At 37.5% G+C, this 15,125-nt stretch overlaps 1 protein-coding gene across 1 annotated transcript in view; it reads right to left on the minus strand.

Annotated features, from left to right (window-relative positions):
- TM9SF3 (transmembrane 9 superfamily member 3) overlaps positions 1-15,125 on the minus strand; it is a 71,211-nt gene that overhangs the window by 29,078 nt on the left and 27,008 nt on the right. The window contains exons 6-8 of the mRNA XM_082722147.1: positions 11,902-12,033; positions 9,852-10,018; positions 2,810-2,904 (exon numbers count right to left, since the gene is read on the minus strand). Of these exons, the coding sequence (XP_082578273.1) occupies positions 2,810-2,904; positions 9,852-10,018; positions 11,902-12,033 (394 nt within the window). The remainder of the gene's footprint in view (positions 1-2,809; positions 2,905-9,851; positions 10,019-11,901; positions 12,034-15,125) is intronic.

Raw genomic sequence — 15,125 nt, forward strand, 5'->3', positions numbered from 1 at the left:
TATAGACTTATAAGTTTCACTATTTCTTTTCTTTCTTTCTTTCCTTCTTTTTTAAAATTCAGGTCTTGAGGGGTGCTGAGTGGTTCAGTCAGTTAAGCGTCTGCCTTCGGCTCAGGTCATGATTCTGGAGTCCAGGGATGGAGCCCCACATCCAGCTCCCTGATTGGGAGGGAGTCTGCTTCTCCCTCTGCCTGCTGCTCCCTGTGCTTGTGCTCTATCGCTCTCTTGTTCTATCTCGAATAAATAAATAAAATCTTAAAACAATAAAACAAAATTCGGGTCTTGAATTCATGACCCTGAGATCAAGACCTGAGCTGAGACCAAGAGTTGAACACACTTAACCAACTCAGCCACTCAGGCACCCCAGTTTCACTATTTCTTTGTATCTCTCTGTATTGCCAAAATTCTGTTCAGTGAGCATGTTACTTAAATAATCAAAGAAAGGAAACTATGTCAATTTTTAACTCTGCAATAAAAAATTCTAGATGACGTTTGTATTGATCAAGAGAGTAACACAGAGCTATCTTTCCAGTATAGCAGAGTGTACAAGCAAGAGCACTACCAAGGAAACACCTGCATACCGCTCAGGAACAAAACACAAAGATTTCCTACTGGATCACTATTAGAATTCAATCCCACAACCAAAACCAATAGGGACCTAAATAGGAAGTATGATAAGCAAAACAAGCAATACCCTAACTTCTGTTTTGTCCTATGTAAAGCTCTTTTAAACATCTATCTCATAGAATTACTATCCCAAACTTTGACATTCCTCCAGAAAAATTCCTTGATTCTGAACTTTCAACTCTATTTTATTTCTCAGGTAAGTTTCAAGAGCCCCTCCTTTCCACATAAAGACTCAGTATTCAGCATTTGAACAACACAAAAAGGGTGGCAATTACAGTATTATTTTCCTCTTTAATTCTAACTCTTTCCTAGCACTCTCTTTTCCTATACTTTTCATTATCTTCTTGGATTCACATATGTATTTATAAATTTCATATTCAATCCTATTACTTCTTTCCCTCCAAAATCAAAAAGAATCACACATTCCACTGGGTACAGTTAGAAGCCCAGACATCTGCATTGTGTTCCCTGCTGCTCACCACACCCTTGGATATTTTGGTCAAGTTCCAGGCTACCTCTAGCTTTAAATTGGGTCTGGAGGATTATCCAGTACCTTGAGGACAACATGGAGACCTTGAGTTTCAAGATAACCTTGAGATAACTCTAAAAAATTCTTGACTTTCTGGGTTGATCTCTAACATTGACCTGGTATTTAGGGATCACTCAGACAAAAATATTAGTATATGACCAGACCTTCCAAGGGGCTGTCAATCAGATAATAACCTTTAGGGGCACCTGGGTGGCTAGTGAGTTAAGCATCCAACTCTTGATTTCAGCTCAAGTCATGATCTGAGGGTCATGAGATAGAGCCCCATGTCAGGCTCCATGCTGGGTATGGAGCCTGCTTAAGATTCTCTCTCTCCCCCTCTCTCTGCCCCTCCCCCAACCACCACCCGACCTGTGCACTCTCTTTATCTCCAAAATAATAAAAAAAAAAGAGTTAAGTTTGGCTGTGTTCTTAACTTGTAATCAATTTATGTCCAAGTACGAATAAATTTCCTGTTTTAAACAATTTGTTTCTGCTATGGAGATTTTTCTGGAGGCCACAGCCTAACTAGTTTCCAGGTCATATTCAAAGCAGAAGTTAACTTTGGCATCCTTAGTTCCTAAAGATGGTAGCCCCATATAAGACCTGTTTCCCATATCTGAAGGTAAAATACAGACACTGAACAGATAACTAAAATAATTAAGAATCCATAATGATGCTCCCTCAGGCAATCTGAAGAACTATTTATACTGAAGGTACATACCACATTAAGTCTCAGAGGACCAATAAAAAAAGCAATGGTAAACCAGGATACCCTGGAGGAATTTTAAATGATCCTATGTATGCTCTGAGTGCCAATAACCTATAAGTCTAGTTGCCAAAAGGCAGGATTCCTTAATGCTGATTGCTTAGGATGAGTTGGGAAAATCACACAAGAAAGTCTCTATCCTTAGGAATACAATTTTAAGGTCTTTCAACAGCCCTTCATTCATAAACTGAAATATGCAAATCTACTACTTCCAGTACTTTTCTGATCCTAGTCACAGGGAAAACAAAAATAACCTGAAGACCCTCGAGTGCCATCAAAGAAAGAAACACCAAGGAGCAGTACCTTTGTATCATCTGTTTATCCCCCATCATTTGCAGATGACAATAGGAAAGAAGGAAGGGTGTATTTAAGATGAAATGCTCTTGGCAAGATTATGACACAGAATAACAGAAATCTTTGTGGAGGATCCTTTGATAAATATTTAAGAGTCAACAGAAATAAAGAGCTCTCCTTCCTACTCTCCTTCCAGTCCAGACACTTTAACCATAGCCATTAAATGTGCCTTTATATCCAGCTGTAATGCTATGCAGTCTGCATGGAAGCCTCCCATGGAGCACATCTAGGGAGTTAGGCACCTCAAAGCAAAATATTATCAATAACTTGAACATACTCTTTCCCATGTGTTCCTCAGGGCTAACTTCACAGCAGACAATGGAGAAAATCTTATTAATTATTCATAATTTTCAGAAACAAAATGCAGGGATTCCATAAAAGATAGACCACAGAGCAGGTTTGGTGGAGATTATGTGAAACAGGATAACAAAGTCTTTTACAATGGCTGATCTGTCCCTTTTAAATTCCAAATACCTAGTAGTAAAATATTAGCATCTAGAATTAAAAATACAAAGTGATAACTTGTAAGTTACCTCCTTGTCTGGCATACAGACTTCCTCCAAAATAACCATTCACTGGAGATGTAGCAGCATAGACAAATATGGCTGTACTAAGCATTGATCCCCTCCTAAAAAGGCGAAACAACATATGTGGTAAGTTAAAGCCAGCAATTTAAAGAAAATATCACCGAGTCTATCACATTAACATTAGTTTAATTTCAAAGATAAATTTAACAGGAACACAAAAAATATCATCCTGGACTGTAAAAAATCTCCAAAGGTTGCCTGGTGAATGAATTTCTAGTTAATATTGCACAAGCTGATACTCATTTTTTTAATCTGCAGTTAAATTTCATAATATAGTCTAAACAAATACTTCATATTTCTTTGGCAAAAATATTAGAAGCTGGCACTAAAATTGTTTTGCAACCCTGTAAACCAATCACATCATACGGATAGGAATATTCAGCTGTTAAGAAAAATAATTAGAATATTTCCCTTTATAATTTAATTGCTTAAGATTCTTGCCCACTGATAGAAATGAAAAATAAAGTAGAAGTTATATAGTCTATATTAGTGATATTACTTTAAATAGTATAACACTGAGACTTCCTATCCCATTTTCCTTATACTATTAAAAATTATTTTTTAAAAATCCATAGGTCCACAAATCAACATTAACCCAAATCAACAATTTTTTCTTTCTTCCTTCCTTTTCTTTTTTGGAGAGGGAGAGAGCAGGGAGGGAGGGACAGAAGGAGAGAAAGAATCTTAAGCAGTCTCCACACCCAGGGCAGAGCCCAACTCAGGGCTCCATCTCATGACCCTGAGACCATAAACCAAACTGAAATTAAGAGTCAGACACTTAACTGAATGAGCTATCCAGGCATCCCTCAGATCAACAATTTCTAACTTCATCTTCCACTAATGACATCTAGAGAATTCAGACCAACTCTCCTGATAAATAAAACTGAATAAAAAAAATTTTTTTAAGATTTTATTTCTTTACTTGAGAGAGAGAGAGAGAGAGATCACAAGTAGGCAGAGAGGCAGGAGGGGGTGGGGGGGAAGCAGGCTCCCTGCTGAGCAGAGCCTGATGCAGGGCTCAATCCCAGGACCCTGAGACCATGATCTAAGCTGAAGACAGAGGCTTAACCCACTGAGCCACCACCCAGGGACCCCTGAACAAAATATTTTAAATGCCTAATTGCAAAGACAAATATTAAGATGACAAGTGACTATCATTTGCCATAATATTGAAATGTACTTAAACCACTAATAGTAAAGACCAATTTTGAAACTCCGCATAACTAGGAAGGTAAAATAATGTCTGTAGAAAGAACATATAATCTCCCCAGTCTGAGCTAAAGAATATTCTTTTAAAGAGAATTTACAAGAACATCACACTCATGTGTGTACTGGGAAGATATACAATTTTCATAAATTAACCACCTTCCAAATTAAAAAAATTATTGTATTTCACTGTATACCTATGTAGAATACAAAGATTTCATATAGTTTTGAAATATGTAGCACTCCTCCGCCCAAACAGCTACACTCAACTTCTTAAAGTGGGCATGATACCTAATAGTTAAAACATTATAGTGTTTAATTTCTGCCAATATATAGCTAAATATAAATGTGGCAGTAATTTAAGAATATATCATTCCCATGTTTCAAATCGTTAAATCTCAGGGCACTTAATGGACTCAATCAATAGAACAAGTGACTCTGGGTCTGAGGGTCCTAAGTTTGAATCCCATGTTGAGTACAGATCCTACCTTAAAAAAAAAAGAAAAGAGAAGAAAAGAAAAGAAAAGAAAAAAGTTAAAAGATTGTGGGTCTCAAAGTTTTTAAAAGCAAAATTTGTCTTTTCAGCAATTCAAACACTTCAAATACTGTCTCCTTTCAGATTATCATTAAAAAATCTGACCCATTCTCTCTTTGGAACTGGGTGTGTGAAGACTGATACGGGCCTAGCCATGCTGAAAACTGAAAGGCTGCTTTAGTTTAAGACCTGTCCATTACCAGTCAGAAGCTTTTAGTATCAGCAAAGAGGGTTCAAAAGGAATGCTCGTGCTCGTGTGACTGAGAGTCCAAAATGCCTAGCAGGGATTTAAGCTTGCAATCCCCAGAGACACTGCATTAAATGAATTTTATCAGTCACAGTTTTAAAAATCACACATACCCTTCATCTCTTCGTTTATGAATATTCTATGGGCATTTTCCACCCAAAATACACCATCTTCATCTACACTGAATCTGCTGACATAGGGAACCGCCTACTCGTTCACATCTCTAAGACTTGAGGCGGGAAACATCTCAGGAGCTGCTTACACTTGCCAGCTCACCACTGCCCGCCCAAAGTAAGAAAGCAGCAGTATTTTTCCAGACTTACCCACAGCTTCTCCCACACTATGGCTTCTCAGGAGTTAATATCACACTCACAGGTCTCTACTCTGATACTGATCCTCTATTTAACTAATTATTTTTTCTTCTCTGATTGTTACGGTCATCACCAATACAAAATAATGTTCACATGTTACATTATCTGCCTTTTATGTTTTAGAATCATTCTGACTCTGGAGTGAGTCTTACAAATGTCATGTGCAAGGTTTTTTATTTTCTTACTACTTTGCATTTTTATTATCTCTATTTTCACTTCCACAGCAGACCAAATTAGGAAACGAGTTGTGGAGTGAAGCTGCCTAGGTTCAAATCCCAGCTTACTAATACCCCTACAAACAGTTGTATGATCTCTTAACCTCTCTGAACTTTACTTTTCTCATGTGGAGAATGGAGAGAACAGCAGCCTCTCCACATGATTGGCATGAAAATTAAAACAGCTAATGTGTATGAAGCACGTAATAGAACCTCAACAATGTTAGTCACTTCGATATAAAAATAATACTCACAGGCTTAATACTAATGATATGATTAAGTATGCTCACTTCAAATAAGCAACAACACAGAAAGACCATTAATAATGGCAGACTAAAATAACAGTGCATGACTTGCCAGCTAATGCCATTTATTAGAAAGTTTCTTATTTCTAAAGTTATTTCTAAAGTATAAGCAAAAGAGCTTCTGTATTAAAAAATGAATTGTCAAAACTGTAACCCTGACATCTGAGAAGGAACAAGGCAAGAATCTGAATTCTAGGAGAGGTTGCCCACTAGTAATTCTGAAGACTAGTGACTGTACAGTCAATGTCAATGCCCAAGTAACAAATTTAATCCAGTATTTAAGGTAAAGCATGCCTTTACAGCAGATTTGAACTATTTTTCTTGTACTTGGGATTTAGTTCCCCTGAAATATACTATATCCAAAAAAATGAACTACCCACCAAAACACTGAAATTTAGGTTTTGGACAATTATTTTAAAGCTTATTCAGTAAATATGATCCCAAAACCAGACAAGGATCCCATCAAAAAAGAGAGCTATAGACCAATATCCTTGATGAACACAGATGCGAAAATACTCAACAAAATACTAGCCAATAGGATTCAACAGTACATTAAAAGGATTATTCACCACGACCAAGTGGGATTTATTCCAGGGCTGCAAGGTTGGTTCAACATCTGCAAATCAGTCAATGTGATACAACACATCAATAAAAGAAAGAACAAGAACCATATGATACTCTCAATAGATGCTGAAAAAGCATTTGACAAAGTACAGCATCCCTTCCTGATCAAAACTCTTCAAAGTGTAGGGATAGAGGGCACATACCTCAATATCATCAAAGCCATCTATGAAAAACGCACCGCAAATATCATTCTCAATGGAGAAAAACTGAAAGCTTTTCCGCTAAGGTCAGGAACACAGCAGGGATGTCCATTATCACCACTGCTATTCAGTAAAGTGTCAGGATATAAAATCAATGCACAGAAATCAGTTGCATTTCTCTACACCAACAGCAAGACAGAAGAAAGAGAAATTAAGGAGTCAATCCCATTTACAATTGCACCCAAAACCATAAGATACCTAGGAATAAACCTAACCAAAGAAGCACAAAATCTATACTCAGAGAACTATAAAGTACTCATGAAAGAAATTGAGGAAGACACAAAGAAATGGAAAAATGTTCCATGCTCATGGATTGGAAGAATAAATATTGTGAAAATGTCTATGCTACCTAAAGCAATCTACACATTTAATGCAATTCCTATCAAAGTACCATCCATCTTTTTCAAAAAAATGGAACAAATAATTCTAAAATTTATATGGAACCAGAAAAGACCTCAAATAGCCAAAGGGATATTGAAAAAGAAAGCCAACTTTGGTGGCATCACAATTCTGGACTTCAAGCTCTGTTACAAAGCTGTCATCATCAAGACAGCATGGTACTGGCACAAAAACAGGCACATAGATCAATGGAACATAATAGAGAGCCCAGAAATAGACCCTCAACTCTACAGTCAACTAATCTTCGACAAAGCAGGAAAGAATGTCCAATGGAAAAAAGACAGCCTCTTCAATAAATGGTGCTGGGAAAATTGGACAGCCACATGCAGAAAAATGAAATTGGACCATTTCCTTACACCACACACAAAAATAGACTCAAAATGGATGAAGGACCTCAATGTGCGAAAGGAATCCATCAAAATCCTTGAGGAGAACACAGGCAGCAACCTCTTCGACCTCAGCCGCAGCAACATCTTCCTAGGAACAACGTCAAAGGCAAGGGAAGCAAGGGCAAAAATGAACTATTGGGATTTCATCAAGATCAAAAGCTTTTGCACAGCAAAGGAAACAGTTAACAAAATCAAAAGACAACTGACAGAATGGGAGAAGATATTTGCAAACGACTTATCAGATAAAGGACTAGTGTCCAGAATCTATAAAGAACTTAGCAAACTCAACACCCAAAGAACAAATAATCCAATCAAGAAATGGGCAGAGGACATGAACAGACATTTCTGCAAAGACATCCAGATGGCCAACAGACACATGAAAAAGTGCTCCATATCACTCGGCATCAGGGAAATACAAATCAAAACCACAATGAGATATCACCTCACACCAGTCAGAATGGCTAAAATCAACAAGTCAGGAAATGACAGATGCTGGCGAGGTTGCGGAGAAAGGGGAACCCTCCTACACTGTTGGTGGGAATGCAAGCTGGTGCAGCCACTCTGGAAAACAACATGGAGGTTCCTCAAAATGTTGAAAATAGAACTGCCCTATGACCCAGCAACTGCACTACTGGGTATTTACCCTAAAGATACGAACGTAGTGATCCAAAGGGGCACGTGCACCCGAATGTTTATAGCAGCAATGTCCACAATAGCCAAACTATGGAAAGAACCTAGATGTCCATCAACAGATGAATGGATCAAGAAGATGTGGTATATATACACAATGGAATACTATGCAGCCAAAAAAAGAAATGAAATCTTGCCATTTGCGACAACATGGATGGAACTAGAGCGTATCATGCTTAGCAAAATAAGTCAAGCAGATAAAGACAACTATCATATGATCTCCCTGATATGAGGAAGTGGTGATGCAACATGGGGGCTTAAGCGGGTAGGAGAAGAATAAATGAAACAAGATGGGATTGGGAGGGAGACAAACCATAAGTGATTCTTAATCTCACAAAACAAACTGAGGGTTGCTGGGGGGAGGGGGGTTGGGAGAAGGGGGTGGGATTATGGACATTGGGGAGGGTATGTGCTTTGGTGAGTGCTGTGAAGTGTGTAAACCTGGTGATTTACAGACCTGTACCCCTGGGGATAAAAATATATGTTTATAAAAAATAAAAAATTAAAAAAAAAAAAAAAAGCTTATTCAGTAAATAAATTGCAAAGCCTATAAAGAAATATAACAGAAACTACAAAGAAGGGGCACCTGGGTGGCTCAGTGGGTTAAAGTCTCTGCCTTCAGGGCCCTGGGATCGAGCCCCGCATTGGGTTCTCTGCTCAGCAGGGAGCCTGCTTACCTGCCTCTCTGCCTACTGGTGATCTCTCTCTGTCAAATAAATTTTTAAAAAAAGAAAGAAAGAAAAAAAAACTATAGAGAAATAGCCTTACTCATTAATACATTCACCGGCTCACAAGCACTGAGTAACTTTCACATGTTTAAGTAGGTATTTTGAGAATTCAAAGATAAATTAAGACCAAATCCTTGCTCTCAAGGAGCTTCTGGTCTAGAGGAAGAAAGAGTAATTTATTAATGTTAAATATTTAACATAAAAATCAAGAGCTATTCTTTCAGCAACAATTTACTGTTTGTCCACCAAATCCAGGCATGTATAAGAAAGAATGCATTATGAAATGTAACTGGAAACAACTGTCATGCTGAGAAAGAACTTCATGGGGCAGTGTCTAAAGTGCCTGAGTGAGAACCCCAGCCACCCAGGCTCAGAGTATGTCTGCTTCGCTGAGGTTGTGGCTCTCTGAGCACAGGTTATAGGACCATTCAAGACGATGAGATCTTTGTGAATGTACAACTTTTTCTAATAATCCAAAAACTTTTCTTGCAACCAATTCTGTTCTCAAAGAAGAAAATGTACTAGACACTATGTAAAGGTAAGATAAGTCATCCAATTAGTTTTCTAACATCATGTGCCTTTTCTACTACCCTTTTTCCTATTAATTATTATTTAATAGTTAAATATTAAAATTAACAAATACAATATTAAATATTTCCTAAATATTATTTATTATTTCTCTTCTGCTCTGTAGAGAGTCTCCCAGTTTAGAAGATAAACATGAAGTACTAATTCAATAACTGTGAACTCCTTGTGTGTCTCATAATTGCACCTTCAGTTTTCAAGAAAATGCCTATTCATTTCGTCAAACAGCAATGGCTGATAAGTAACTCTGCTCATACCTCTAATGAAACATAACCTTTGTAACCAACCAAAATGTTCAGTTAGGCTAGTAAGTTTTAGCATGTGACAGAAAAATATACTCCTAGCTCAGGATAACTATCCATTATTTAATTTATCTGCAATAATAAGATTCATGCTATTTAAATTCTAAGATAATTGAAATAAGCAAATATTTAATTTTGATCGACTTAAAATGTTTAAGAACAAGAAAAACAAAGTTAAATACATGTACTTACTCTGTATATAAATCTTCTATCATTGCAACAATAATAACAATAAGAGACACAGCAAATATCTGACATCCAGAACCAATGAGAGAAGAAAATATCAGTGGGTGACTTGAAGGTCTAAATACATCTCCATGTACCTGCTTCCATCCATACTCATCTCCTAGGTCTCTATCCTATATACATATATATGCAGAGAGAAAAGAAAACCATTCAGAATGAAATTAAAATACATAAAGTAGGTGAAAAGTTACAACTCCAGTTCAAAGTTCCCTCCCTTGGGGAGCCTGGGTGGCTCAGAGGGTTAAGCCTCTGCGTTCAGCTCAGTTCCTGATCTCAGGATCCTGGGATCGAGCCCCACATCGGGCTTTCTGCTCAGCGGGGAGCCTGCTTCCCCTTCTCTGTCTGCCTCTCTGCCTATTTGTGATCTCTCTGTCAAATTAAATAAAATCTTAAAAAAAAAAAAGTTCCCTGCCTCCACACTTATACCTATTTAAAGGGTTTTAAAATATCTAGAAAAGACATTTCAAATTTAAAATAATCACTGTCTTAATAACTTATAAAGTATTATGGCATTTACTGGGCCTCAGGAAGGTGGCTCCTAGTTGTGCTCAGAAAATATCAAAGAATGGAAAAAAGAAAAGGTCTAGGAGCAAAAAGAAATGCTCAAAATAAGAGAGGAGCACACTGGTTCCCTGAACATTTACATCACACCTGTGGCACAAATATAATGAGGGGCCAGGTGGAGAACAAAAGAAAAAAAAGAAGATTGAAACCAGTACTAGATGCCCTAAAGATGCAGAGAAGTCCTTTATATTCTGGATTCTAAGAAAATATATGAGGAAAATATCAAAGTTATATATAGTATCTATTAAATATTATTTAACTATCTATAGCACTTCTTAAAAAAAGATTTTACTTATTTATTTGACAGACACAGATCACAAGTAGGCAGAGAGGTAGGCAGAGAGAGAGAAGAGGAAGCAGGCTCCCTGCAGAGCAGAGAGCCCCATGTGGGGCTTGATCCCAGGACCCTGGGATCATGACCTGAGCTGAAGGCAGAGGCTTTAACCCACTGAGCCACCAAGGCGCCCTCCATAGCACTTTTTTAAAAGTATTCAATTTTTCCTTTTCAACTTGAAGAAGCAAATATCTAAAATAGTAGTTCTTGACAAGTATCAGTCCCTTAAAATAATCTGTTCTTTTAGGGGCTGGGGGTAATCCTGGTCAGATGTGTTTGAGAAGCACCAAATGTGCTTTCTACATTTTACACTGTGATACTTCACAATGCACATTTGCATATTAAAATTTTAATCTAACTCCTTTCCAAACTTACTTAATGAGAGGGCATATCTACATACAACAGCCATTAATATTCTACAGAAGGGGGGGCTCCTGGGTGGCTCAGGTCATGATCCCAGGCTCCTCTCCCCTTTCCCACTCCCCCTGCTTGTGTTCCCTCTCTCGCTGTGTCTCTCTTTGGCAAATAAATAAAGTCTTAAAAAATATATAGTTCTAATTCTATAGAACACACTTGCACTTATTTACAACACTACCTGTAATACCATAGAAGAATTTAGAAAACAAGACCCCCCTCTGACCCTACTAAACTAAATACAAACTAAACCTTTCACCCACTCCCTAAATTTTATGCAGTATTTAACAGTATTAGAAAGATGTCAGTATAGCTCTACAACTTCCTTGCTGCAATTCTGAAATCAAAAGCTCTGAAAACTGAAAGTTCATTTCAGAAGCCTGCCACATTGTTACTTGGTGGCAAAACTTGAGAGTGAAGAAGAGGTTATTTGTATTGTTTATTTATCTCACTTAGGTGGACATTCGTATGTTTTGCTGAAAAAAACAAATATTTGATTATGGGGCTGGTAATCAGACCATGTAGAAACATTAATATATATGATTAGAGATCCTTTAGGGAGTTTTACACCTTTCTAAAACCCGAAAATGCTGAATTCTGAAACTCATGTAAACTACATTCCAACATTCAAAATAACACTGAGTTAAATCATTTTTATAAATACAACGTAAAATGTTTGCTTACCATATCATCCATTTCTTCTTCTTTACTGTACCGGGCATAATCTTTTCTTAAAGTTCTCATTAAAATCATTGAAACTAAGCCCACCAAGAAGATAACCATCATGAAAGAGTTGAAAATTGAAAACCAATGAATCTAAAATGACAGAAAATATCACGAACATTAAGTATCAGTCACAAACTTCATAGGTTTCATGATAACAGTAGCATGTTAGTGCAAAAAAAAAGGTTTTTTTTAAACTTTTATATAAATATCCAAACTTAAGACACACTGGGCTGAGTAGTCACTATGCAAAAAGACTGGCTTTCTTTACAGTAAATTTCAGATGTATTAAAAACATGATTATTGTACACATATATTTTCCCAATCAATTTTATTGTACAAATAAAATACAACTGGACCACACGGCATATGCTATTTAGCACCATACACAAAGAACACGGAATCTGAAGTCAAAGACCAGGCCTGGGTTTTAACCCAGACTCTGCCAATTTCTAGCTATGTGACCCCAGCTTTCCTATATCAAAAAGGAGGACAATAATACTATCCTGATTTGTATAGCTTCATAACACATATAAAAAGAATGATACCATGACTGGCACAGAGCAGTAAATATTCAATAAATGTTACTTTCTTTCCCTCTAACTGAGCAACAACCTGGAAAACTCTTCAAAATTCCAAAGACTGAACCATCATAGTTGACTGCCATGGATCTGAGCCACCCTCTGGAATGCTATGCTTCACTTCCTCCATCCAGTTCATCTTCTCTATCCTATTACCACCCTTATCTGCTCCCTTCTACATGAGCTCTCCATGGTACAGAGAACAATGAGGTATCCCATCATGTCCCAGTGTTCCCAAGACTCTTGATTTTGATTCACTCACCCGTATGTCATAGAATTATGTCCAGATTCTGATTTATAATCACAAGGTACACGATCTCTGAGTGCATCTCAGAATTCAGTGCATCTGACTTCAAATTCTTCTATATTTTAATTCTCAAAAGTTCCTGAAGGATAGTTCCAAAATTTCTCTTCTCTCAGCAAGGCCCCAATTTCATTTATTTTTCTGCATTTTTCTCCTAGCCTCCCATTCCTTCTGTCAATCTCCTAGAAGTTGTTCCACTCTTAAATCAGTCTTTCTGCTAGACTCTACATCTCTTTCATTCCCTGAGGTGCTATCCCCCCATTTCATTTAGCACCCCTGAATTTGCACCTTTTCCCAGCCATCTGCAATTGCCAAAGGTCCCCATCTACAATGGTATCTATGCTCTGGAGTGGTTATATGGTTCAAATAAGATAATAAATGTAAAGCACATGGAAAATTTACAAGTTGTAAACTGTTGTATTATCATCTTTCAAAGTGTTTGCATGATCTTTTGTTCCTTCATTCTTCCTATCTTCTTATCTCCATAAAACCTCTCATTTACATATTCCATTATTCACAGATGTACTCCTACTCTAAACTACAGGTATATATGCAGAAGATTTAACTTGAGTTAATATGCTAAGTATATGCACTAGGGTGAAGGGCAGCCCTAGCTCTGTTTCCCACCCTGAGGCTTCTGGCAAGGGACAAACTCTGTGACTCTCCCTGAAAAACAAGAGAGAGCCAATTGCCTCTGCCTCTTTATAAAATCATTTTTTCCTATATTTAATAATTTATTTATTGACTACCTACTGAAGTTACAAAGGAAATGACGACTGCATTATATTCTGAAATATTTACAAAAAAGGGTTATATAAGATTTAAGTTTATCATTAAAGTATCATTCAAGATTTATAAAAGCATTCTGTAATTATAGACTTTCCCAAAGATTTGATTTTGTTCTCACCCTGAGAAATTAATGATCCAAAAAAAGATGAGAAAAAATTATATTTATGTTTCTTAGCTTCTCTCAATTTGTCAAATTTCTGAAAAGTAGTTTTATATAGTTACTATTTAATAATAAGAAAGATACACCTAAAATGCAAAACTTTCTAACAAAGCTCCCTGCTATTTTCTAATCTGAGACATAAACTTTAAACCAATACCCATTATAAGGTACTACCATTAACCTGACATTTTTATAATATCCTTTTATTCCAAAAATTACAAAATGCTGTTATGATTTCAAAATTATTATATCAAGGGAAGTATTTCTTAAAAATAATGAAGAAACCAGATATCACAAAAGGCTTACTAATCTTAAGAACTGCTGACTCCAGCACCCCCTAGTGTTGCTAACCCTAAAGCAGCACCCTGGGTTCATCACAAATTTTAGGACATTGGAGAAATACATACCCGAGTGGTGCCACTCATTAAGCACCAGCTATGTGTCAAATAGGAACTAAGGCCTTTATGTGCACTATCGAATGGAATATCCCAACAGTGCACAGTACTACGATCTGTGCTCCACTATGGAGGAGGCAGAAAGCTGAGGAACCAAGTGTTGTGCCCATGGTTAGGTGGGTGCAGCAACACTGTGTGTCCAGCTCATGCTCTTGAGCCTGTGTTGGTAGTATTAGAAACCATCCCTACTGTCAACCAGTAGACCCTGCCCCTCCCGCCTACTTATGGAACTGGCTGCAGTAATTCTCCTCTCTCTTTTCTGCACTGTCAGTTTTGCACTCGCTGCTGAACCCTTTCACGTATAAAAGTGTTCCTTACATCTCAAAATAAAACCTTCCAATTCCATCCTTCCTACTTCCTACCACATCATTTCTTTGCTCCCCTTAGCTGCCAAACTTGCAGTCTCCAACTCCTCTCCTCCATGCTCTTATACCAGCTCTGTTCAGATCCTGCCCCACCACTACCCCCAAACTGCTCTTTGTCAAGTTTATGGATGACTCCAAATGAATCTTGAAAGTCACTTTCACCTTACCTGACCCAGCAGCAACAATGCAGAACTAATCTCCCTCTCCTCCATGACACACTTTCTTCTCTTGGCTTCCAGAACACCACAAAAGCTTTCCGTTCCTACCTTACTGGGATCTCCCCAGAGCCTGAACTGGTTTCACCTACTCTCCCAAATCTTTTCTTATCACCCCCAAGTACTCAGTCCTTAGTCCCCTTCTATTTCTACTGTATACTCTATTTATACTCTTCCTTGGTAACTGCATCCAATCTCATAGCTTTATTAAATACCATTTTTATGCCAATGGCTGCACAATCCGTATCTCCAGCCCAGACCCCTCTCCTGAACTGGCGACTCATATACTGGGCTCGGTGCTAAGTATCTCTATTTG

The sequence above is a fragment of the Mustela nivalis genome (assembly GCF_964662115.1).
Source record: "Mustela nivalis genome assembly, chromosome: 2".
In the NCBI taxonomy this organism is placed as follows: Eukaryota; Metazoa; Chordata; class Mammalia; order Carnivora; family Mustelidae; genus Mustela; species Mustela nivalis.